Source organism: Manis pentadactyla, chromosome 9 (genome assembly GCF_030020395.1).
Source record: "Manis pentadactyla isolate mManPen7 chromosome 9, mManPen7.hap1, whole genome shotgun sequence".
NCBI classification, from domain to species: Eukaryota; Metazoa; Chordata; class Mammalia; order Pholidota; family Manidae; genus Manis; species Manis pentadactyla.
Window position 1 is genome coordinate 29,534,501 of NC_080027.1, and position 22,555 is coordinate 29,557,055.

At 37.4% G+C, this 22,555-nt stretch overlaps 1 protein-coding gene across 1 annotated transcript; it reads right to left on the reverse strand.

Annotated features, from left to right (window-relative positions):
- Positions 1-21,128: 21,128 nt before the first annotated feature.
- On the reverse strand, positions 21,129-22,122 carry LOC118923329 (proteasome subunit alpha type-3-like). The gene has a single exon (XM_036906987.2). The coding sequence runs from the start codon at positions 22,024-22,026 to the stop codon at positions 21,259-21,261; it is 768 nt and encodes a 255-aa protein (XP_036762882.2). The 5' UTR covers positions 22,027-22,122; the 3' UTR covers positions 21,129-21,258.
- Positions 22,123-22,555: the final 433 nt, after the last annotated feature.

Below are 22,555 nucleotides of genomic sequence, written 5' to 3' on the forward strand. Positions count from 1 at the left end.
TGGGATTTGGGAGGGTTTCCCTAAGGAACAAACAGAAGAATGAGAACTGAGAGACGAATGGGAATTAAAGCTGTGAAAAAGAATAAAGAGAAACATTCTAAGGAGTGTTAATAGCCTGTGCAAAGGCCCTGGGCCGGATAGGAAAATGTGCCACTGGGAAACTGCATGGTCCATTCTGGTGAAGGACTGAAAAAGTGACAGGAACAGTGGTCACAGACAAACCTAGAAAAGTAGGTGGGGGGGGTGTCAGATCATGCAGGATATTGTAAACCAGTTTAAGATTACTATGTAAAAATATATCCTTTGCTGATAAGATTTGTACAGGAGGAATTAGAATGGCGTTACTTTATTTTAATCTTTTGTTGGTATTTCATTTATATATAGCAAAATGCACAGATCTTAAGTACACAGTTTAGTGAGTCTTGACATAGGCAATACACCATGTCATCCCCAGCCTATCAAGATGAAAATAGAACTTTCCAACACTTCAGGAAGTTCATTAATGCCTCTTTCCATTCAACCCCCCACTCCCCACCCAAGGCAACCACTATCCATGTTTCTTGTACCTTATATTAGTTTTGCCTGTTCTACAACTTCATATCAATGGCATAATTCAGATGTGCTCTTCTGTTCCTGGTTTCTTTTGCTCAGCATAAAGTTTTCTGAGATTTATAAAACAGTGCTAACTTTTAAAGAAAAATACTGTCTAGATCAGTGGTTCTCAAACTGTAACAGGTGTAAGATTCATCTGAATAGCTTATTAAAGCATATCCCTAGACTCTGATACACTAAGTTGGGGGTGGGACCCTCTCCATGAGCATTTCTAATAAAATCAAGATGATGTCCATGCTGCTGTCAAAGGACCACACTTTGAGAACCACTGGTCTAGATGATAAAATCAGAAAGATCTTATAAACAGTTCCTATAAATTTATCTATTCTCTCAATAAACCTTTTTTTAAAGTACTTGCTATGTGCCAGGCATTTTCTAAGTGCCAGGGATTCAAAAATAACTAACATGTCATGCCTGTCCTCTAGTGACTTACAGTCTATTAAGGGAAAACAGAGGTAAACCAAATGAGCATTTCTAACTATATTAGAAAGTCTGTTCACTAATAATTGGCAAATATTTTAAAAGAGAAAGTGCTTTCCAAAATAGATAAACCACAAAGAATAAAAGCAAGGCTATATAATGGATTCCATCCTAGAAACAGGGTTCCTCACTGCCACACTGCATGCAAAGATGATGGGTCAGACCTACTTTATTGAGCCTTTTCCATGTATCCAGTACTGTACCAAGTGCTTACCATGCAGCTTGTCATTTAATCCTCTCAATAACTCTATGAAGCTAGTACCATATTATTTGCATTTTGTGGATGAGGGGACTGTAGCTCAGAGAGGTGAAGAAACTAGACAGAAGTCTCTCAATAAGTAAGTGGGATAATCAGAATTCAAACCCAGATCTGGGTGACCCAAGCACTGGTCCTTTTAATTACTAACACTTGCAGCTTTCTAGAAGAAAGCAATCTTCATAAATCATTTTTGGCTATGGGGACAATAGTACAGCATGGAGACTATAGTCAATGATTCTGTAACACCTTACTACGCTGATAGATAGTAATAGCACTAGAGGGGGTGAGGATTTGGTGATATGGGTAACTGTTGAACCACTGTGTTGTATATTTGAAGCCAACATAAGATTGCATATCAATGATACTTAAGTAAAAATAAAAAAATAAGGAAAGAAAGTCAAATATAAGGAAAAAAATAATTTTTGTGCTAAAAATGCTAATGAGTTGAATATAGAAATACTCAACACAGAAGGAATGATGATAGGATGGGTAGGGGAGTAAATAATTTTAACTGGGTGGAAATAAGAAAAGAGGTGGTAATTAGCTTGGAAAATAAATTTTTGTCTGTTTCCCTAATAGAGTGAGAGGCGGAGACAATCCAGGGGATGCAAATCCCACCCATTGAGAATTAAAGAAGTTTATCAGGATCGGTTAAATAGCTGGAAGGAAATTCCCCTGGCGATTACGCAGTGTTTTTTACTTACCAAGTATTACCTTAACGTTTGCTAGTTCAACCTTCCTGTTCTCCTGATAGAAGGAAGGGGGTGCCCTAAAGAGCGGACATGTATATTTTAGTCATTAGAGATGTATATTCTACAGCACAACCTTTTTGCTTGGGCATATGATTTGTAAATAGGTGTGTTGTAAGTCTGAAAAGGGCTGGATCATGAAAAGCCTTGTGCTCATTGGTCTGTGAGTAGTGGGGGTCAAAGTAGAGTTTTCCCTTTGGCAGATGTGAGGGGTCAGACGGGAGGCAGGAGATGAGTTCCAAGGCTACGTGCAACACTGCAGACTTGAACTCCGGCAGCGCCAGGGAAGACGGAGAGTAAGGGCTTGTTTCCAGAGACACTTAAGAAATAAAACTAACAGGGCTCAGTAATTCATGGAATGTGAGGGGTGAAGAGAGAGGGGCATAGGATGGTCCAGGTGAATAGTCCGGCAGAGTTTCTGGGCTGTGGTGTTTTTAAGGGAGAAAATAGGAGGAAAAGCCGGTGGAATTTTTCACTTTTAGTGTTGAGCAGATAGACATGCAATTTACTTCTTCCCAAATCTAAACATAGTCTTTCAGAGCAAATTAATGATCCACCATTAATCTAAGGGAAGAGTGAGTTCAAAAAGTGAAGATAATTCTAATGTCTTGTTCTTTCTAAAGAGTTTTGCGTGAGCATTAAATGAGACAGTATGTGTGCAGGAGCTTGAAACATTTATTATTGCATGAAAACGGACACATTTTTGAATGATAAATTTTCATTTTTAAATAAAAGATGGCTCTTGCTTTAAAATCGTCAGCCTTGATTTTAGGAATAATGAGATTTTATCTATGATTTTCTCCTTATACAATGAAAACAAATGTGGAGAAAATATATTTCGACTGTGTCACTTCCGAGACGTTCAGTGCTCTTTTCAAAGGTAAATCAAAACCAGTAATACCCCTATTTGAAAACAGTAAGACAAAAAGAATGCAGAAAGTTAAACTAAGAGTGAATGTTCACTAAAGGCTTGCTATTGAAGGCACATTCCATGATTGATATAATTTAGTGTTCAAAATTTCCTCGCATTTGTATTTTATAGACAAGGTAAATGAGAGAAATTAAAATACTAGGGCAAAGTCGCAAAGGTGGTAAGTGGTGGAGCTGACTTTGAAGCACACAGCTTACCTCTGAGAACTGAGTTCATCCCTGCACCATTTGGTTTCCCACTGAATTGTCAGCATGTCTGGGTGGGTGGACCCAAGTATATCCTTTCTTTCTTTCTGCTTTTCTGCATTTTTGGTAATAAGCATGTATTACTTTAGGGTTTAGAAAAAAGGTTATTGTAATTTAAAAAGCGATCTGATAAATGAATTTATTTTAAATAACCCAATTCTCATTCATTCCCTAAGAAGAACAACTTCTGTATCTAATTTTAATTTTAAGTATTAAGTACATTGCTTTTTGAAGGCCAAGATTTATCTGTTGTATGGTTTGTATTGTATGCTTCATTCTTGGAAAAAGAGACTATAATTATTGTCAGGTTAATTAACTGTCGTTATCTTAGAGTCTGAAATATTGTAGATAAGTGAACAATTCTGAAATAAAACTTTAGCATTTAAAGCCAAAGAAACAGGAGGATTTTTAAAAAATGATAATCTTTAAACTGTCTGAAATACTGTCAGTCAAACTTAAAAAACTCCCTATGACCTGTCAGTTAAAGTCAATACCCAAACCGTCCTGAGATCTGATGTTTAAACTTAGAAATGTGAGATTAGCCCCTTAGAAGTGCAGAACTGAGTCCTCATTTCTTTGTCAATATTTGGTTTCCTTTCTGCTGTGTTCTTATGGGTTTGTCAGTGTGTGAGGTCTCAGGAGTATTAGTCTCTTAGATGGATGGGCTGTTTTTATTGGAAGAAGGCAACATCAGGGAAGTTTTTGTGTTGAAAAGGTAATTATACAGATTAAATTACAGGGACTTTGCAAAACAACATGAGGGACTTGAAGGGAAACAAAAAACATCCTCTGAAACCAGTTACACTTGGATTCACTGAACTTGACACTAATCCACCATTGGTACATACAGCCAAGGCAAGAAAAGAAACATGCTTTACTGCAGAATACACTTTATACAAAATACTTGCTGCTTTTGGTTTGAAGAGTATGTATATATTTTTAAAATATGCCTAGGAAAGAACTTTGACTAGGTTTATGGTACAATGCAGACTTTTATACATGAAGATGTGATAAATAAAAATAAATGTGCTTTAAAAAAAGAAGTAGGGAACAAAATCAGAAATTATACATTTTGGATTTATTCCAGTTTCAGTTCCTTATTTCATTTCTTTAAGACGGCAAAGGGTGACTTCTGGCTGTTAGAACATACACTCGGTAGAGTTACTTCAAGCATTCAAAAGCCTCAGGGTGACAACTGTGAAAAGAGGTTTTGATGAGTTAAGTGTAAATGAATCAGAAACATATGGATTACACTCTTTAAAGGACACATGAGTTTAAAAGTACAGAGGAAAACATGCTCAGTAAAATGCTCAGGAGCATTCTAAAACTCACATACTTGAAGTGTTTAAGATTTGAGGTGTGCATTTAATGAGACCACAGCTATCCATATCCAAAGGAAATGTGATGGTTTGCATTAACTTTATTTCTCCACTCCACATTTCCTACACCTTATGCCCAAGAATAAGGATGCTGTATTAGTCAGGGTTCTCCAGAGAAACAGGACTAATAGGATGTGTATACATATACATACATACAGAGAAAGAGGGATATATTTTAAGGAACTGGTTCACTCAATTATGGAGACTGGAAAGTTCCAAGTCTGCCATTTAAGTTAAAAGGCTGTCTGCTGGCACAACTCCCTCTTACTCAGTGGCAGTAAATGTTTTGTTCTACTCAGGCGTTCAGCTGATTGAATGAGGTTCACCCATATATTTGGAGTACAATATGCTTTTCTCGAAGTCAGCTGATTTAAATGTTAATCTCATCCCAAACACCCGCACACAAACATCCAGAGTAATTGTCTGACCATACTGAGTACTGTGGCCCAGCCAAGCTAACAAATGAAATCGATCATCACAGACACCTAGCTGGCTGATAGTGCCTGCTTGTTAAATGTGACAATTAGAACACAAAAGCAGTGCCAGTTCAAAGGAAAGAGGAAAATTCACTAACAAAGTTTTAGAGCTGGAAAGGCCACTGAAGCCGTTCTAATGGTATTTCTCAAGGGTGATGTTATCACCATGGGTGGCAGAGTAATTTTTATATGTGGGGATTATCCTGAGCATCGCAGAGCGTTGAGCATCCTGCCCTAACCCCTGAATGCAAACAGTTCTCCCAAACCTGTGACAACCACAAGACCATCCCACAGCTTTCCAAAAATCCTAGCATGGGGGCAACACTTTTCATTAAGAACTACCCCCTGCTCTATTTTAGAGGAGCAAAAAGATTCAGTAGTTACCTCTTATCATATCTTATACAGAGACTAATATTTTCTTTTTCTTTCTGATTTGACAGTGTGATTAATTGTATCAGATTATTTTGCAGTAAATAATATGTGAATCTAGAATACTTAAAATAAGGTTTAAAATATAAACTCTGAACAGTTTAAAAAGCTATAACATATGAAGTTGGGTAAAGATTTCAGTCATAAAACTACCAGGATTTTTGTTAACACACATATGCATTTTTGGTATTCAACTAAAAGCATGGATATATTACCCATTTAAAAAAACTTTTGAAAATTTGATTAGTTGAAGAAGTATTGCTCCAGAACAATACACATGAACATATTGGATGTCACTGTCCATACCAAAAGAGAGCATCTCTGGGTTAACAATTAGCTTTGTTTTGTTTAACTAACAGTTACTCTTTAGATATGAACTTAGATGTTACTTGTTCCAGGAAGCTGTAACCAACCACACAAATACACTTTACTGACATCCTATATTTTCCCCTTCACAGGATTCATCACTGTTGGTTATAGTTGGCATTCTTATCTCCTCCACTAAGCTGTAGGCTCTGTGAGATGAGGGACCTTGCAAAGGTTATTTGCCTGCCTTTGTACTCCTAACATTAAGCCAAATTCCTGGCACATAGTAGGATTTCAATAAATATGTGTTAGATTGGTGAACTGGGAGGGGGCAGCATAAAGAAAACTTCTATCTTTATTGAAAATCATGCACATATCATTTTTCTGTGTTGAAGCCTAGGGAACAGTTAATATTTTATCATCTGTGTAATCCACAAGCCCTCAGCGTTGTACCTGGCAGGTATAGTATCTCTCATATTTTATTGAGGTATAATTTATGTACAGTGTACAGCATTCGTTTTAAGCACACAGTTCAATAAATTCTGACACCAGTGTAACTCCTGCCACCAGGATACAGAACATTTTCATCATCCCAAGAACTCCCTAGTGCCCCTTTGCAGTCATCTTCCCAGCCTCCATCCCAGGCAACCACAAATTTGCTTCCTGTCACTGTAGATTAATTCTTATTTTCTAGAATTTCATATAAATGGAATCACACAGTATGTACTCTTTTGTACATATCTCCTTTTGGTATTAATCTGTGTCATTGCATGCATAGGTAGTCTGCTCTTTTTTATTGCCAAGTATTTCCTTATATGGATATATAATAATTTGTTTACTCATTTACCTGTTGACAGGCAATTGGTTTGTTTACAGTTTGATGCTATAATGAATAAAGCTGCTATGAACATTCAAGGACAAGTATGGACATTAAAAAATTTTTCTTGGATAAATGCCTAGGAGTGAAATTCTCAATTATAAGGCAAGTATTATGTTTTACTTTGTAAGAAGCTGTCAAGCCACTTTCAGAATGGATGTACCATATTTTCATTACCACCAGCAATGTGTTAAGAGTTCCATTTGTTCTGCACCCTTCTTAGCACTTGGTATTGTCAGTTTCTTCAAATTTAGCCATTTTTGTGGGTATATAATAGTACCTTATCCTGATTTTAATATTCATTTCCCTGATGACTAATGATGTTGAGCTGATTATCCATATATTTATATATCTTCTTTGGTGAAGTGCCTATTCAAGTTTTCAATCTTTTTTTTTATTGTTTTCTTTGATTGAGTTGTAAGAGTTCTTTATATGTTTATATGTTCTGGATAGAAGTCCTTTGGTTGAGATATATAATATTTTCTCCAGTCTGTGACTGTCTTTTCACTTTTTAAATGATGTCTCAAATAATAAAAGTTTTGAATTTTGATGAAGTTCAAATGGTCAATTTTCAAATTATTTCTTTTTTTCTGTTCTGAGAAATCCCCCCAAAGTCACAAAGGTTTTTCTTCAATGTTTTCTTTTAAGAGTTTTATAGTTTTAACTTTTACATTTAGATCTACATGACATTTTGAGTTAATCTTTATGTACGACATGAAATAAAGATTAAAATTTAATTTTTTTACTTATGTATAACCAGTGGTTTCAACACTATTTCTTTTTTTTTTTTGGTATCATTAATGTACAATTACATGAGCAACATTATGGTTACTAGACTCCCCCCATTATCAAGTCCCGCCCACATACCCCATTACAGTCACTGTCCATCAGCGTAGTAAGATGTTATAGAGTCACTACTTGTCTTCTCTGTTCACTGTTTCTTGGAGACACTTTTCTTTCCCCATTGAATGCCTTGGTACCTTTGTCAAAAACCAACTGCTCACATATACGTGGTTCTACTTCTGGACCTTCTGTTTTACTTCACTGATCTGTATGTTTATCCTTTCACTAATACAGCATTGTGTTGATCACTGTAGCTTTATAGTTAAACCTTGAAATCAGGTATCACCCTTCCTGAACTTTTGTTCTTTTCTGCATATATTTTTATGTCATTTAAATGTTTGTCCCAAAGATGATCCTATTCATCAGGACCAAGCATAATTCCTTTCATAGCCCCTAATTAGCCTTAAAGTGTCTATATAGCTATAAAAAGAAAGGATATTGCGTTTCTCACTCTGTTATTTCTATTTTCTCCCCTGCCCAGGAGACCATTTTATGCTTTGGCCAGGAGATTCTTTAACTTACGAATGGCTAAAACTTGGTTTGAAGTAGATCATGTGGAGGGTCATGAGATGGGCAGGTGGGATTCTTCTACACATGCTCAGGTCAGTTGCAAAAAGAGATCCCTGTGTGATAGTCTAAAAATTATTTGGGGATGGATGAAAATTATGACAAATGGATGAAACATGTCTTTGCTATCCGTAAGCTAAATCTAAACTTCTTTACCTGGCATTCTCATCTTCTACAGACTTCTTCATATATGCAATGGTTCAGCAATATTGTTCAACACCTATGTTCTACAGCTTCCTCAGCTCTATGCTCAGATGTCATCACCTGAAATGCCTTTACCTCTCATCTTAGAATATCTAGGTTTTCTCCTTCTACAAAATCTTTTGTAATCTTCTCAACCAGGAGAAACTGTGCCTTTTCAAATCTCCCCTAACTCTTATTTTTATCTCTGTATTATATTTATCATAATAATGTAATTGCTTGCATTTATTAATTACTATTGCCAGAAATTATGCTAAGTACTTAACACATATTATCATTTTCAGTTACCATAGAAACACTATGATCTAATTGACAGATGAGGAAACAGACACAAAGAGGTCAAGTAATGTACGAAAGATCACACAATTAGTAAATTCTAGTATTAGGGTTCCAATTAAGGTCTGCTGGACTACAGGGTCTATGCTCCTAACTGATAGGCTATTCTGTCTCCAAGCAGGGCCCATTTTGCTAGCTTCTCTCTGAAACTCTGGGATACTACTGAAGGCCATCAGTAATCTTATTTGCACATGGCCACTAGTATACTGGAAGAGATGGCAAAGACTTTGGCACTGTTTGTGAGGCCCCAGGGATACCATAATTAAAAACCCTTGCACAAAAACAGGATGTAAGAAGACGGCCTGCAGCTCCTGGTAAATGTACCCCAGACAGGATGGAAAGAGCCTCTTTTCTTAGCCTCTAGATACATGTTGTGTGAGTAATGTACTGAGCTGGCACAGTTGACATTACTAAAATTGCCTACTGCTCCAGTCCTTGGAGAATTTGCTGAAACTTCTTCATCAAAAGGAACTACAAAAATGGGAAGAGCTAGACCACTTTTTGGTCCTTCTTCTTAAAAATATAATTTTTTTTGAATAATGAAACTAACACATGTACATTTAGGATAATTTGGAAAATACAAGAAAACTACAAAGAAGAGAACGCTCTTATTCTACCACCCAGAATGAACTACTATTAATATTTGAGTCTTCTGTCCTTTTAGCCTTTTTCTGTGCACACACAAACATGAATATACACATATTTGGAAAATATAATTTGTAGCATGTTGTAGTTCTGCAAGCAATTTAAAAAAATTTTTTAATTTTGATATCATTAATGCACAATTACTTGACCAACATTATGGTTACTAGACTCCCCCCATTATCAAGTCCCTCCCACATACCCCATTACAGTCACTGTCCATCAGCATAGGAAGATGCTCTAGAATCATTACTTGTCTTCTCTGTATATACTGCCTTTCCCTTGTGCCCCCCCACATTATGGGTGCTAATTGTAATGTCCCTTTTCCCCCTTATCCTTCCCTTCCCACCCACTCTCCCCAGTCCCTTTCCCCTTGGTAACTGTTAGTCCATTCTTGGGTTCTGTGAGTCTGCTGTTGTTTTGTTCCTTCAGTTTTAGCTTTGTTCTTATACTCCACAGATAAGTGAAATCATTTGATGCTAGTCTTTCTCTGCCTGGCTTATTTCACTGAGCATAATACCCTCTAGTTCTATCCATGTTTTTGCAAATGGTAGGATTTGTTTTCTTCTTATGGCTGAATAATATTCCATTGTGTATATGTACCACATCTTCTTTATCCATTTATCTATTGATGGACACTTAGGTTGCTTCCATTTCTTGGCTATTGTAAATAGTGCTGCAATAAACATAGGAGTGCATATGTCTTTTTCAAACTGGGCTGCTGCATTCTTAGGGTAAATTCCTAGGAGTGGAATTCCTGGGTCAAATTATATTTCTATTTTGAGTTTTTTGAGGAACCTCCATACTGCTTTCCACAATGGTTGAACTAGTTTACATTCCCACCAGCAGTGTAGGAAGGTTCCCCTTTCTCCACATTCTCACCAACACTTGTTGTTTGTCTTTTGGATGTTGGCCATCCTAACTGGTGTGAGGTGATAGCTCATTGTGGTTTTAATTTGCATTTCTCTGATGATTAACAATGTGGAGCATATTTTCATGTGCCTGTTGGCCATTTGAATTTCTTCTTTGGATAAGTGTCTGTTCAGCTCCTCACCTATTTTTTAATTGGCTTATTTGCTTTTTGTTTGTTGAGGTGTGTGAGCTCTTTATATAATTTGGATGTCAACCCCTTATCAGATATGTCATTTATGAATATATTCTTCCATACTGTAGAATGTCTTTTTGTTCTACTGATGGTACAGAAGCTTTTTAGTTTGATATAGTCCCACTTGTTCATTTTTGCTTTTGTTTCCCTTGCCCAGGGAGATATGTTCATAAAGAAGTTGCTCATGTTTATGTCCAAGAGATTTTTGCCTATATTTTTTTCTAAGAGTTTTATGGTTTCATGACTTACATTCAGGTCTTTGATCCATTTTGAGTTTACTTTTGTGTATAGGGTTAGACAGTAATCCAGTTTCGTTCTCTTACATGTAGCTGTTCAGTTTTCTGCAAGCAATTTTTACAAGAGCATTTGGGCAAATATTTTCCTAAAACATAATTTTAATGGCTACAAAGTATTGCATTATAAGGATATCTAGAAGTTATTTAACCACACCCCAATTATTTGGCATTTAAATTGTTTCTGATCTTTTCATATATATGAGCATACATGTTTATATCCATCTCTGATTGTTTCCTTGGAGGAGGAAAGTTAAATCACTCTTTCAATGTTACATTTCATTCTGGTAAAGTTATATCAGTTAACATTCCCTGGAGTTACCATCTGATGACTAAAACGTTGGAAACCTCTTAGGGGCTACAAGCTGAAAGGATGGACAGAATTGCAGGGAAAGATCCCTCCTCTGGGAGCAGGAAGAGCAATGACGCCAAGCACTAATGAGAAAACACCAACCAAGCTTTTCAGCTTTCATACCAGAATGCCCACTTGGCCTCATGTCACCTGTTTATCGGTCCATATCCCAAAGTCCATGGGTCAGCAATACAAAATACCTGTACTTCAAGTTCTCAACAGAGATGTCAGTCTTAACCCAGTTAATTAGCTGTGCCACACCCCAACCTTAGGCTAAATTATTTGTGGGAAGAATCCATTTCTCATTCATCTTCATATCCACAGTGGTTTCACACTCAATAAATGTTTTCTGGATGAATGAAATCAATATTATCTCTGTTTATTATCTTAATTTATATTGACCTGTTTTGAGGATTTAAAGGAGGCAAGCTCCTGGAGTTATTACCACATGGGCTGAAAGATTTTACCTATCCAACTGAAGCCACTTTACAGGTTGGAGCTTCTGAGCAGAGATCTTTTTCACAGGATCACTAATCCATAGAAGTGAAAAGACCTTGAAAAATCGTGTTCTAACCTGCATTTAGAATCTATCCAATTGCTACACACTTGTATAACTTGGTTTTATAGTATACATATCAACTTTTAAAAACAAACCTTTTTCATATCAGCAGGAGACATGTACATTTTCAATAAAATCTGTGTTAAAATTTATGACCAAGTTCTATTCCTTCAGGTTAAATTGTAGTTAAGACCATTTTCACTATCACAAAATAGATTATAATGAAAATATTTCTAAGCTTTTATAGGCCCATAATAATAGTGTTTTGCTAGTTTATTTATTAGGAGATGGTCTACTTGTCTTTAACACTCATTCCTGTCATACTAGTGAACACTATGTAGAATATCTTCCACAGCCAGTACACTTGCATAAAATAAAGAACATTGTGTGGGGTAGAGCAAAGCTTTAAGAAGTCTTACATTTTCCTCTGTTATGATTATAATATAGAAATGATTACAACAATTATAGTAAAGAGCTAAGTTTCTCATGCCTTTATTATGAAAGTCTCGAGCACATGTATCCTTATGCAGATAAAGGATTAATGCTTCTTTGCCCACAAATGTTTAAGGAGGAGGGGATTGGAGTTTTAGGTAAGTTTTGGTAACAACTGAAGTTTTAAGGTAAGGTGTTTTTTTTAAACTTCTGAGTTTTAGTTTCCTACTGTGTAAAAAGCATGGGGAGAGGGCATGTGGAGGGAGGTTGATACTGTATTAGTATCATCTCTTTCCTCCTTCTGCTTTCCTAGTTTTGCTAGTCTGTATATCTATGAATCATAAGAAATTTGGAGTCAGCAAGGTACAATGAATATATGTGGAATTTGGGGAAGACTTGGGATACAGTCCCAGTTCTGCTATTTAAAACTGAAATCCTGGCTAGTCATCTAAATGAGTTTACATTGCCTATGAAATGGGACTCTGCTCATAATATCTGCTTTAAATACCTTTGGGTTGTTGTGAGTTTCAAATAAGATAAAATTTTTACCTTTATTATGCCAATATTTGAATCCTTTGTTATGCCAGTTTTAATTTTTGAACAGTCATTTAAGGTCTTTTCTTTACTTCTTTCCTGAGTTCCTTGTCCTTCACCTATCACCTATGCCTTCTTAGGATACTGCCATCTCTTCTTTTGTTCCATCAGTGAATATGTCACCCTCAGGTGACCTATTCAATTCTCATATCTTCAACTATTTAATATATGTTGATGTCTGCTATTGGGGTATAGTGTTCTTAAGTACTGAGCTTCAGACTTATATATTCCACCTGCACGCCCCAGAGGTTAAGGTCAAATGTTCAAAACTTAGCTAATCATCTTTGCCCTATACTGCTCCTTCCTATCTTAGTGACTAATACCACCACCATGTACTGAGTGGGCTAATCTAGAACCTAAAAACCTTACATTCTTCCCACTCAATCACACCTCTATCCAATTCATCCAAAGTACTATATGCTATATTTATTCCTTTAATAGTTCTCTACTATCATATCCCCTTCTTCTCAGTCCCACTTCCACCACTCATTTAAAATCCCCATAAATTATTTCCTGGATTATTTGAGTAGTCCCCCTTCTGGTTTCCCTCAATTCTCCTGTTTCTCAAACATAAATATAATGACCTTATTATCATTCTGCTTTAAAACCAGTCAGTGGCTCTGCATATCTCTCAGGAGAAGGTCAAATTCCTTAGATGATCATATAAGGCCTTTTATGATCTCACTAATTTTGGATTTAGTTTCATCATTGGTCATTCCTCTACATTTACCTTTTTCCAGATCCAGATTCTTCTCTGCTTATGAACAAGTGGCTGTTCTCAGGTTCATTTGTTCCCAAGACCAAAAGGACTAAAAGATGTTTAAGCTTGCAGGTCGAGGACGCAATTCCACCAGATAGAATCCTTGAAGATTTCAAACTAGACACTTACTGTTTATAATAGCAAAAGACTACAATATAAATCCATCAATGAAGTATTGATTATATAAGTTGTGGCATATGTTTAGATGTAGCTTTCAAAATGAATAAGGTGTATCCGCATGAATTAATTCAGAACAATCTCCAGAATACATTAAATGGGAAAAGAGTTGCAGAAATAAGTGTACAATATAATAAGTGCAGTAAGTTTATAGTATATACTTATTTGTGTGAAAGGAAATATAAGAAAGTCTTGACAGTGGTGACCTTTAGGCAGGAGACTGGGGGTCTAAGGAGGACATTTACAATTATTGCTTTAAAAAAATAACAATAAGCTTGTCTTTAAAACCACAACCCAGACATGCTCTTTTCTCCTACTGTCTGTGCAGTCTATCAGCTGTCTTTTCCATAGATCAGTTTCTACAACCTTGACATATGTTGAGGTAGACAGGTCCCCTCTTTGGCGACAGCTGCATGTATAGAAGACTCCTTGGCAGCTATAATGTTCTGAAACTATGGAACTTAACTGTGGTGGTGTTAAAGGTTTCAGTACCAGCATTTTTAACCATGTCTAACCTCAAGTTCCTAAACAAATGCCTGTCTTTGTATACAATTCACTTTTTTTAGGCATCTGACATTGATCTCCTTCCTCTAGTTGCACCTTCTTAAAGTCTTTCATTCTGACAATCACTTCTCATTCTTGCTCATCATTTTCACAATGACACGGGTGTACGTATGACTGAATGACTGGCTCTTGGTTTTTCAGAATTGTCATTATTACTGAACAATTTATTCCCAAAGGACATACATTTATCATTTTTGGTTGTTTGCTACATCTATTTTCATTTCTTTACTAGTTGTATGTTTCTTCTTGCTAACTCTGTTCCTACTCCACCTGCATTTGCTCCTATTGAACGTGAAGGGTGCATGGCATTTGTAATTTTTGTGAAACATTGGAAAATGAAAGCAAACATCAAATATACGAAGATCATAGGTCACAGAGTGGTGGTCTGCAGACTGAATTCAACCCTGCATATATGTTTTTTTTTGTTGACCATGCATAAAATTGTAAAATTTTGAATTTGTTTCAACATTTCAGAATGGGAGGAGGTCTCTGGCTTGCCTGGAGAGGGAAGAAGCAGGGCAGCACCGAGGATACGTTCCGGCAAGGTGAAAGCAGCTGGTGCCTTGGGCCACTCGCCCATGTAGATGGAAGCAGAGCTCACCTCACACCTCACACTCCAGTTCACCTCAGTCTCTGGGCTGCCAGCCTAACTTATGGCAGGATTTGCCACACTACAAATTAAGGAATTAATTAAATAGATCGAAGAACAACCTAGTGGTCACATGCCTAGGACTAACACGGCTTCACCTGGCCACTAACTCTTGGCATGTCTGAAAGAATTAGTGCGGTTTTGCTTAGGAGCAGAGTTTCGTATTTATGAATGTTCATAGATTGGAAGTGTTTAAGTAAAGGCCTGTAGTGATTACTTAACATAGTTTACTGATTAAATTATGAGCTCTTTCATATGTATATATGAAACTTCTTCCTACCTCACCCTTTTCATTTAGCTCTTTGAAAGCTTAGCTTGAAGGAAAAAAAAAACTTAGCTTGACAGGAAATCTTTCCTAATCCCCCAATCTATCTGAGTTGCTTGCTTTTTTCCCCATACTTCTGTAGACTACTTATTTTTATCTTAGCATTTAATTATGGATTTTTTTTCCTATAATTTGTGCCTTCATCCTTTGTTCTAACAAGATTAGGAGCTTCTCAAAGGCAGGTTGTATGTTCCGTTCATTTCATATACTACGGGCCACCTATTTTCACTTTATCAGAGAGGTCTCCTGCGTGCTCAATGTCAGGGATATAGAAGGCTTTCAGCAACCACTTGGGGGAATGAATGACTGAAGTTCTCAGCAATAGATGGTATATAATTTGCTTTCTTCTGTCCTGTCAGCAATAACTTTGAGCAGCAGTGTATAGATTGCCAAGGTCTGATTTACTACCTTAAGTTCTCAACTTATTTATAGTTTTTACTAGAAAGTAATCTTTGATATGTTGAATTTGGAAGAAGAGGAGAAGCAAAGAGAATTCAGATCTAAACTCATGGAGCCTAAGGTTGTTAAAAGGCATCCATCTCTCTTTCTAGAAAAGCTATTAAAGAACCAGAATTTTAATTCAGCTACACATTCTTACGAGTGTCTGTAACATCTAATTATCAAATAAGTGACTTGGAGCAAGATGGTTTTGGGGCTAGACAAAGTGGGGAGGGGAGAGTTGTAATTACTGAGTGAAGACATGCTGATGTCATTAATTTGCTTATTTAAGAAGTTAGTGGGAAATAAATTGTGATGAAATCCAAGTGTAACATAATGATTTACGATTACCTTTGAAACCTTGGTTAACAACACTGTTGGCATCATCACTGCGAACTGCTTATTAACTGTATATACCCTTAAATTAATTCCCACCCTGTGGCATCATAAAAACACTTGTTTAAAAAAAAAAAAAACACTTGTTTTTGTCCGTGGTGCCTGGCACAGAGCTCCTAAAACCCTTGGGATGTCCTGAGTCATAAGAATAGGGGTGTCTTAATGAGGCTATTCTTGATGAACCTCTAGATAGCTTTAGGATGGGGCCGGTGGCTGGAAAGACCAAGCCTTGATTGGAAGCTTGGAACTTTTTCAGCCCCACCTCCTGAAGGGGAAGAGGCTGGAGATTATGTCTAATAACCAAAGGCCAATGATTTAATCACCATGTCTATGTAAGGAAACCTTCATAAAAACCCCTAAATGATGGGGTCCAGAGAGCTCCCAAGATGGTGAGCACAGCAAGGTGCTGGGAGAATGTCACATCCCAACTTCTTGGGGACAGAAGCTCCTGCACTGGGGACCCTTCTGGACCTTACACTATATACCTCTTCATCTGGCTGTTCACATGTATCCTTATAATAAATGAGGAAATGTAAGTAAAAATGCTTTTTTAAGTTATGTGAATCATTCTAGCAAACTATCAAACCTGAGGAGGGGCTTGTGGGAACCTTGATTTAAATTCAGTAGGTCAGAAGCACAGGTGGCCTGGGACTTGCAAATGACCTTGGAAAGTGGAGGCAGTCTGGGGGGGAGGGGTGAGCCCTTTAATTTGTAGGATCTAATGCTAACACCAGGTAGATGGTGTCAGAATTGAATTGAATTTTGGGGCACTAAATTGGTGTCAGAGAATAGGGAAATGATGGTGGAAAAGACATCACATATATGGGGTGAGGAGGAAAAAAACTCTCATACCCTTGAATCATTACATTGATTCCATTATATTGATCATTAGCAATACTGCTAAGTTACCTTAAGCAGTCCCTTTAAATCTATGTTTCAATTCCCTTTGACTATTGTCTTTCATGCAACAGTATTCATCTGCTCTACAAATATTGAAATCCCATTATCTGCCAGGATGTAAGCTAAGAGCTAGGGTATAGTGGTGAGCAAAACCAGATATAAGCCCCTACTTTAAAGAGTCTAGGGGTGGAAACAGATATCCAACAAAGAATCAGATATATAGACAGATTTACAACTATGGTAAATGCTGCAACTGAGAGGTAGAAGATGCTATGATTGTTCTCATCAGCAAGAGCATGACACACTTCCCTAAGGAAGCTGAAATGGTCCTTACTGTAGGAGGGTAACTGAGCGAAGATGTGGGAGGGGGTAAACTTAGACCATGCTCCTTGCAAAGTCTTCTGAGACTAAGGATTCTTTATTATCACTCTCCTATTTCAGCACTCTTCACATCTAGAGTTTCCTCTCATATTCTGGCTTCTATTAAGAGCCTCTCAGAATATACTCAGCATGGTATCACAAGAAAACATTTCATAAGGTTTGTTTTGGTGTGTGCATGTGTGTTTACAGATAATAGGACTTGATGTTCACTAAAGAGAGGCCACTGACTTTTCAGAACTGAGGACAGCCATCCTAATTAGTTTCCTCCTGACTTTCCACACTGATCCCCAAAGGGGTGCACCCCACATTCACCCAGCTAGGGCCTCAGTGATTATGAAAGTAACAGGGCTAGGAGCCAAGGTGGCTGGATGGCAGTGGGAGCAACTCTCTTTGCTGACTGGAGTCAGACATGTCTTCGCAGGGATTTAAAACAGGTTTTGAAGGATGGGGGAGGAGGGAACAGCACCTGCAAAGGCACAGAGGAATGGAAGAACAGCACATATTTGCAGGGACATGGATAGTTAATTTTCTTAAACCAGTCAGGAAAACAGCATGATGAAATGGGGAAATTTAAGTCAGCTTCTTAGAAATACAGAGAACTAAATTTTGGTGAACTCTAAAAGTCCCATCAACAGAACTCCTCATTTCAGTAACATCCTTGAGAAATGAGTTGTTACTCCATGTATTAATCTGAACATCTGCAGCTGTCCTAGATTCCAGAAACTTTAGTGCAATTTGCTGGCATCTGTTTATTTTCTTGGCATACCTTATTTAAACTCTTTCCCATTTTTTATTGGCTTCCAAGTGTTACCGTCTCCTTCCTTGCTTACCATGTAGAAAATTTTTGCCAAATGATTTACACATCTTCCCAGACTGTGATGTGCCTGACTAAGAATTTATTTTGGCATAGTTCCTTTTCAGTTTTCCTTTAGTTGCTGGAATGGAAGCTTCTACCTGAAATGGCAAATGGCAGGAGCCAGAGGGAAAAATGGTAAGGAAACGTTTTCGGCCTATTGAGAGACCCAACCACCAAAAAGGTCTTCCATAAAGTACAAAAATGCTTCTGCAATATTTTTGATCAAGCAGGTTATACAGTTATGTATTACCATATTATCAGCCAATATTCCTACATGCGTCCACTCTCAAAGCAAACTTTTCCTTTTCTTGAAACTGAGAATGTTGCAGAATGTTTCCATTATGGGTGAAGAAAAGAGGAACTAATATTTATTAGCACATATACTATGCTAGTGGCAGATGCAACGGATCTGAAGGCTATCTTGTATGGTCAGCTAGCAGTGTCACTAAATGGGAAGATGGCTATACAATATCAGCATGGCAATAAACTTGAGAGTTTCTATAACCCCCTGCCATGGTTTTTTAGAGAGTAGGTTAGCATCCATTTCATTTATTAGCAGCCAAGAAACAGCCCAGTTTCCTGATCCTTAGTCCAGTGCTCTGTCTACAACAGAACTGAGATTTTTATGACATTTATTTTTTAGTCTCTTTTCTTTCTCTCTCCTCCCTGCTTTCTTTAAGAGTGAAGTTATCTCTGTTCTTCGAAAATGGGTTGTTAGAAATCATTCTTCAACAACTTACTTTGACATTTCTCTCATGATTATCTACTGCACACTAGACCTTGAAGATTTGCTGGGTATTGGGTTGAACACAGTAAGATAAGCTACACAGAGATAACTAAAACATGAAGCTGCATACAGAAGTGCTTTGTAAACCAGTTCCATAGGATTTCTGAGGTGGGTGGGTGTGGGGAAGCTGTCCTGGGAGTTGGGCTTTTAAGGAATGGAAAAGATTTTAATAAGGAGATAAGGACTGAAGGTAGGAGAAGAATGTTAGGTAATGTGAAGAGCAATAGTAAGGATACTGAGGAAGGGAACATGTTGAAAAGATCTCCAAGTAAGATCATATGACTTAAAAGTGTAGTAGAGGAGAAAATGCAGGCAAGATAAGACTGGGAAAGAGGCTGTACTGTTTATACAACCAGGCAAGCCACCCTTCCTATTATCAAGACTAGAGCAGTTCAAATACAAAGAGAATGGAAGCCCCAGTCTGACGTCATGGAGGCTGTAGGCAGATCACCTAGAGGGGGACTGGAAGTGTGCAAAAGTCAGCAACCAAGTTAACAAAGATTGCTGCTAAAATGAAACTGGCTAGGATAAATCAAGTCACAGTCCAGGGAGACTCTTACTAACACACTCCTACCTCCAGGGGGAGCTCAAGGTTTCTGTCCTTTCCAAAGAAAAGGGACCTCTGAAGTGAATCTAGAACAAAATGGAGATTTTGTACAGTGATTCTGCAGAATATCTTGTTGGAGAAACGAATTCATTTTAAATGCAAGTGGACTGAGACAATATTTTCCCAGTCAGTCATCTCTGGGGACTTTTGGTTTGTTTAGCTCCTAAGGCAGTTAACTTTGCACCTCTTCTCTGCCTTATTCAGTGTCTGGGACATTCATAAGTCAGAAGGGCAAAAATATCCCTGGGGAGTCCACAGTGTCCAGCCTAGCTGCTGGAGCAAGAGACAAGATAGAATTGGAGCCAGCATGAGCTGGCGATAAAGAATGGGCGTTTGCATTCTTTGTGCACTTTGTGCACGTGTCCAGTGAGAAGCTCATGCAGCTACATGCATGATTCAGGATTCCAGCCAGATTGTTTCTCCTTAACTATGTGTGATTGGCATCTGTTGTGATTACATAGGGGACTAGGATTTAGGAGGCAGGATTTCATGGGCAGGATTCTTACTGAGAGGGGTTCTTGCTCAAAGCTTCAGCTAGTGATGACTAATGGGCAGAGATGGTGAGCTATTTCTGGCACCAGAAAAGGTATCCTTGAGAAGTCGTGACTACAAAGGCACCTAGCTGCACATGGGTGCAGCTGCATCCCTCACGGCGGAAGCAAAGACTTGGCCAGACAGACTTCTGGGACTAGAACAGTCTCATCAGCAGAATTCTGGAATTTGAAGAAATGCAAAGTCAACTGTGCGGCATGTACCTGCTCTCAAATGAAGACTGTTTTCTTGGACAGAGCTGGCCCTCGCTGAATTTAGGACCAAGTTGCTGGAGATGCTGACAGCCATGGCATGAATCTAGACCCTGGAAAAGTGTTTAGTCTACAGGAATGAAAGACACCTGTGAATGACTTAGAGCAGAGAGGCCAATATTGTAAATGCTTAGTTTTGTTAGTTCACGGTGGTGTTTAAGTTCCAGTCTCTGGGAGGGCAGGCAGCCCGCACAAAATGTCAGAATGTCCCAATTTTAATCTTATTTTTTCTGCATACATTCAGAGAGTGTTTTTGTTTTTTTTTTTAATTTTCAGCTCTTTTCTCTGTTGCAGCTACAGGAGTCATATTATCCTAGCATGCCATCTGATGTTCTATATGAAGAGACCTAAGGGTTCTGACCCAAATGATCTCTTATTCTATCATTTATATACTTCTAACTTTTCTTATTTAACAATATTTTGGTCTCATCACAAAATTCATAAACGACAAATGCAAAATATTTGAAACACAAAACACAATGTAAAACAAAATTTATCCATAATTCTACCAAAGATAAGCATTATCAACATCTTGATGTAGGAACTCTCATTGTTTCTTTCTATATATGTACTTACTTTAAAACAAAAATCACCATAACAGTCTGTTTTGTAGCTTTATTTTCCTTTTACTAATCTATCTGTGGCAATCTTTAAATGTCAACAAATGATTTACATCAAAATTTTTTCTTTGTATGTAATTTTTTATTATACAAATACTATCTGTGCAGTGTTGTGAGCTTAGAAAATGGAGAAAAATTGTACAGAAGGAAATAAGTCATTTAGAATCCTATCACCCAGGGGTTAATTTAGTCCATATCTTTTTTTTTTTTTTTTTTTGTAGCAAGACAAAAATTTATTGAAAATTGGTCAGTGGTATGTCATAATCCACAGAGCTAAACAGTTACACGGGACTGTATTAGAAATTTAAAATTAATGCTGAAGTGTATGTTACATGTTACCGTCATCTGATTCATCTTCTTCCTTCAAGGATTCCTTGGCATATTTCTCTGCTTCTTCCCTGATATCCTTTGGAACAATTTCATGTCTTCCTTTAGTTATTTCACCAACCCAGCTGAGCTCTAGTTCAAAAGCTTTATCCTTAACTTCATCATGTACTATGTAAATTATTTTTGCAACTTCTTTAACAACATCACGGCAGGTCATTTCTTTCATCTGAAGCTTTTCTATTTCTGTCTTTGCAGCTTGCCTGGCTTTGCCAATGGCACAGCCCCAATAACCATACGAAACTCCTGATGGGTCAATCATGTAGAGTTGTGCACTGTCATTCACACTGTAAGACCCTAACATGAAACTGCAGCCAAAAGGTCTAACAGCACTGTAGAGTGTATATGCATGAACGTACATGGCCACTCTGTCTGCAAGATGTTTTAGTGGAATGTTATAGCCAACGTTAGATCTAAAGTTGGAAGCTTCTTCTCTTGCAATGTCTGCTAAAGATCGAGCATCTGCCAACAAACCTGCTACTGCCATTCCAACATGCTGATCAACATTAAAAAGTCGTTTGTTGGAACCTTCTTCATAAAGCTTAGAAAGGACTAATTTTTCTACCCCAAAGACAACACCATCTTTACATCTGATTCCAATAGCTGTACTACTATTTTCCACAGCCTTCATAGCATATTCAACTTGAAAAACTCTTCCATCAGGAGAGAATGTAGAGGCTGACAGGTCATACCCGGTGCCGATAGAACTCATGGCGCAAAAATCAGCGGGAGTCGTAAGGTTGCCAGGCCTAAAGCACACCCCTTACCCCTCAGCATGCACACTAGTAATGGGCTCTTTCATTGGCTGCTCTTGTAACCAATAGCCTTCTTCTCTGCATATATCTTGGCAGTCTGTTTTTTAAAGTTCCATAAGTAATAAGTAAATGTATTGTCACCATAAAATTTCAAATAATACAGAAGCATTTTAGTGTTTTTTCTTTGCATGTAATAAATGAAAATTGTTTTGTTGTTTCTTTGAGAAAATTTTTATTTTTCATTCATACATATTTTTAAATTAAATACAGAACAGTATAATTAAAATTAAGTAAATAAAATTATAAGTAAAATTAAATATAGGAAAGTATAAAGAAGGGATAAATTGCAAGCCTGAAATCAAGGTGTTTGCAGGACCACTCTCCCTGTGGGACAGGGCTCTGCAGGAGAATCTGTTGCTTGCCTTTTCTAGCTTCTGATGGCTTCCCACATTCCCGGGTTTGTGGCATAATCACTGTTATCTTCAA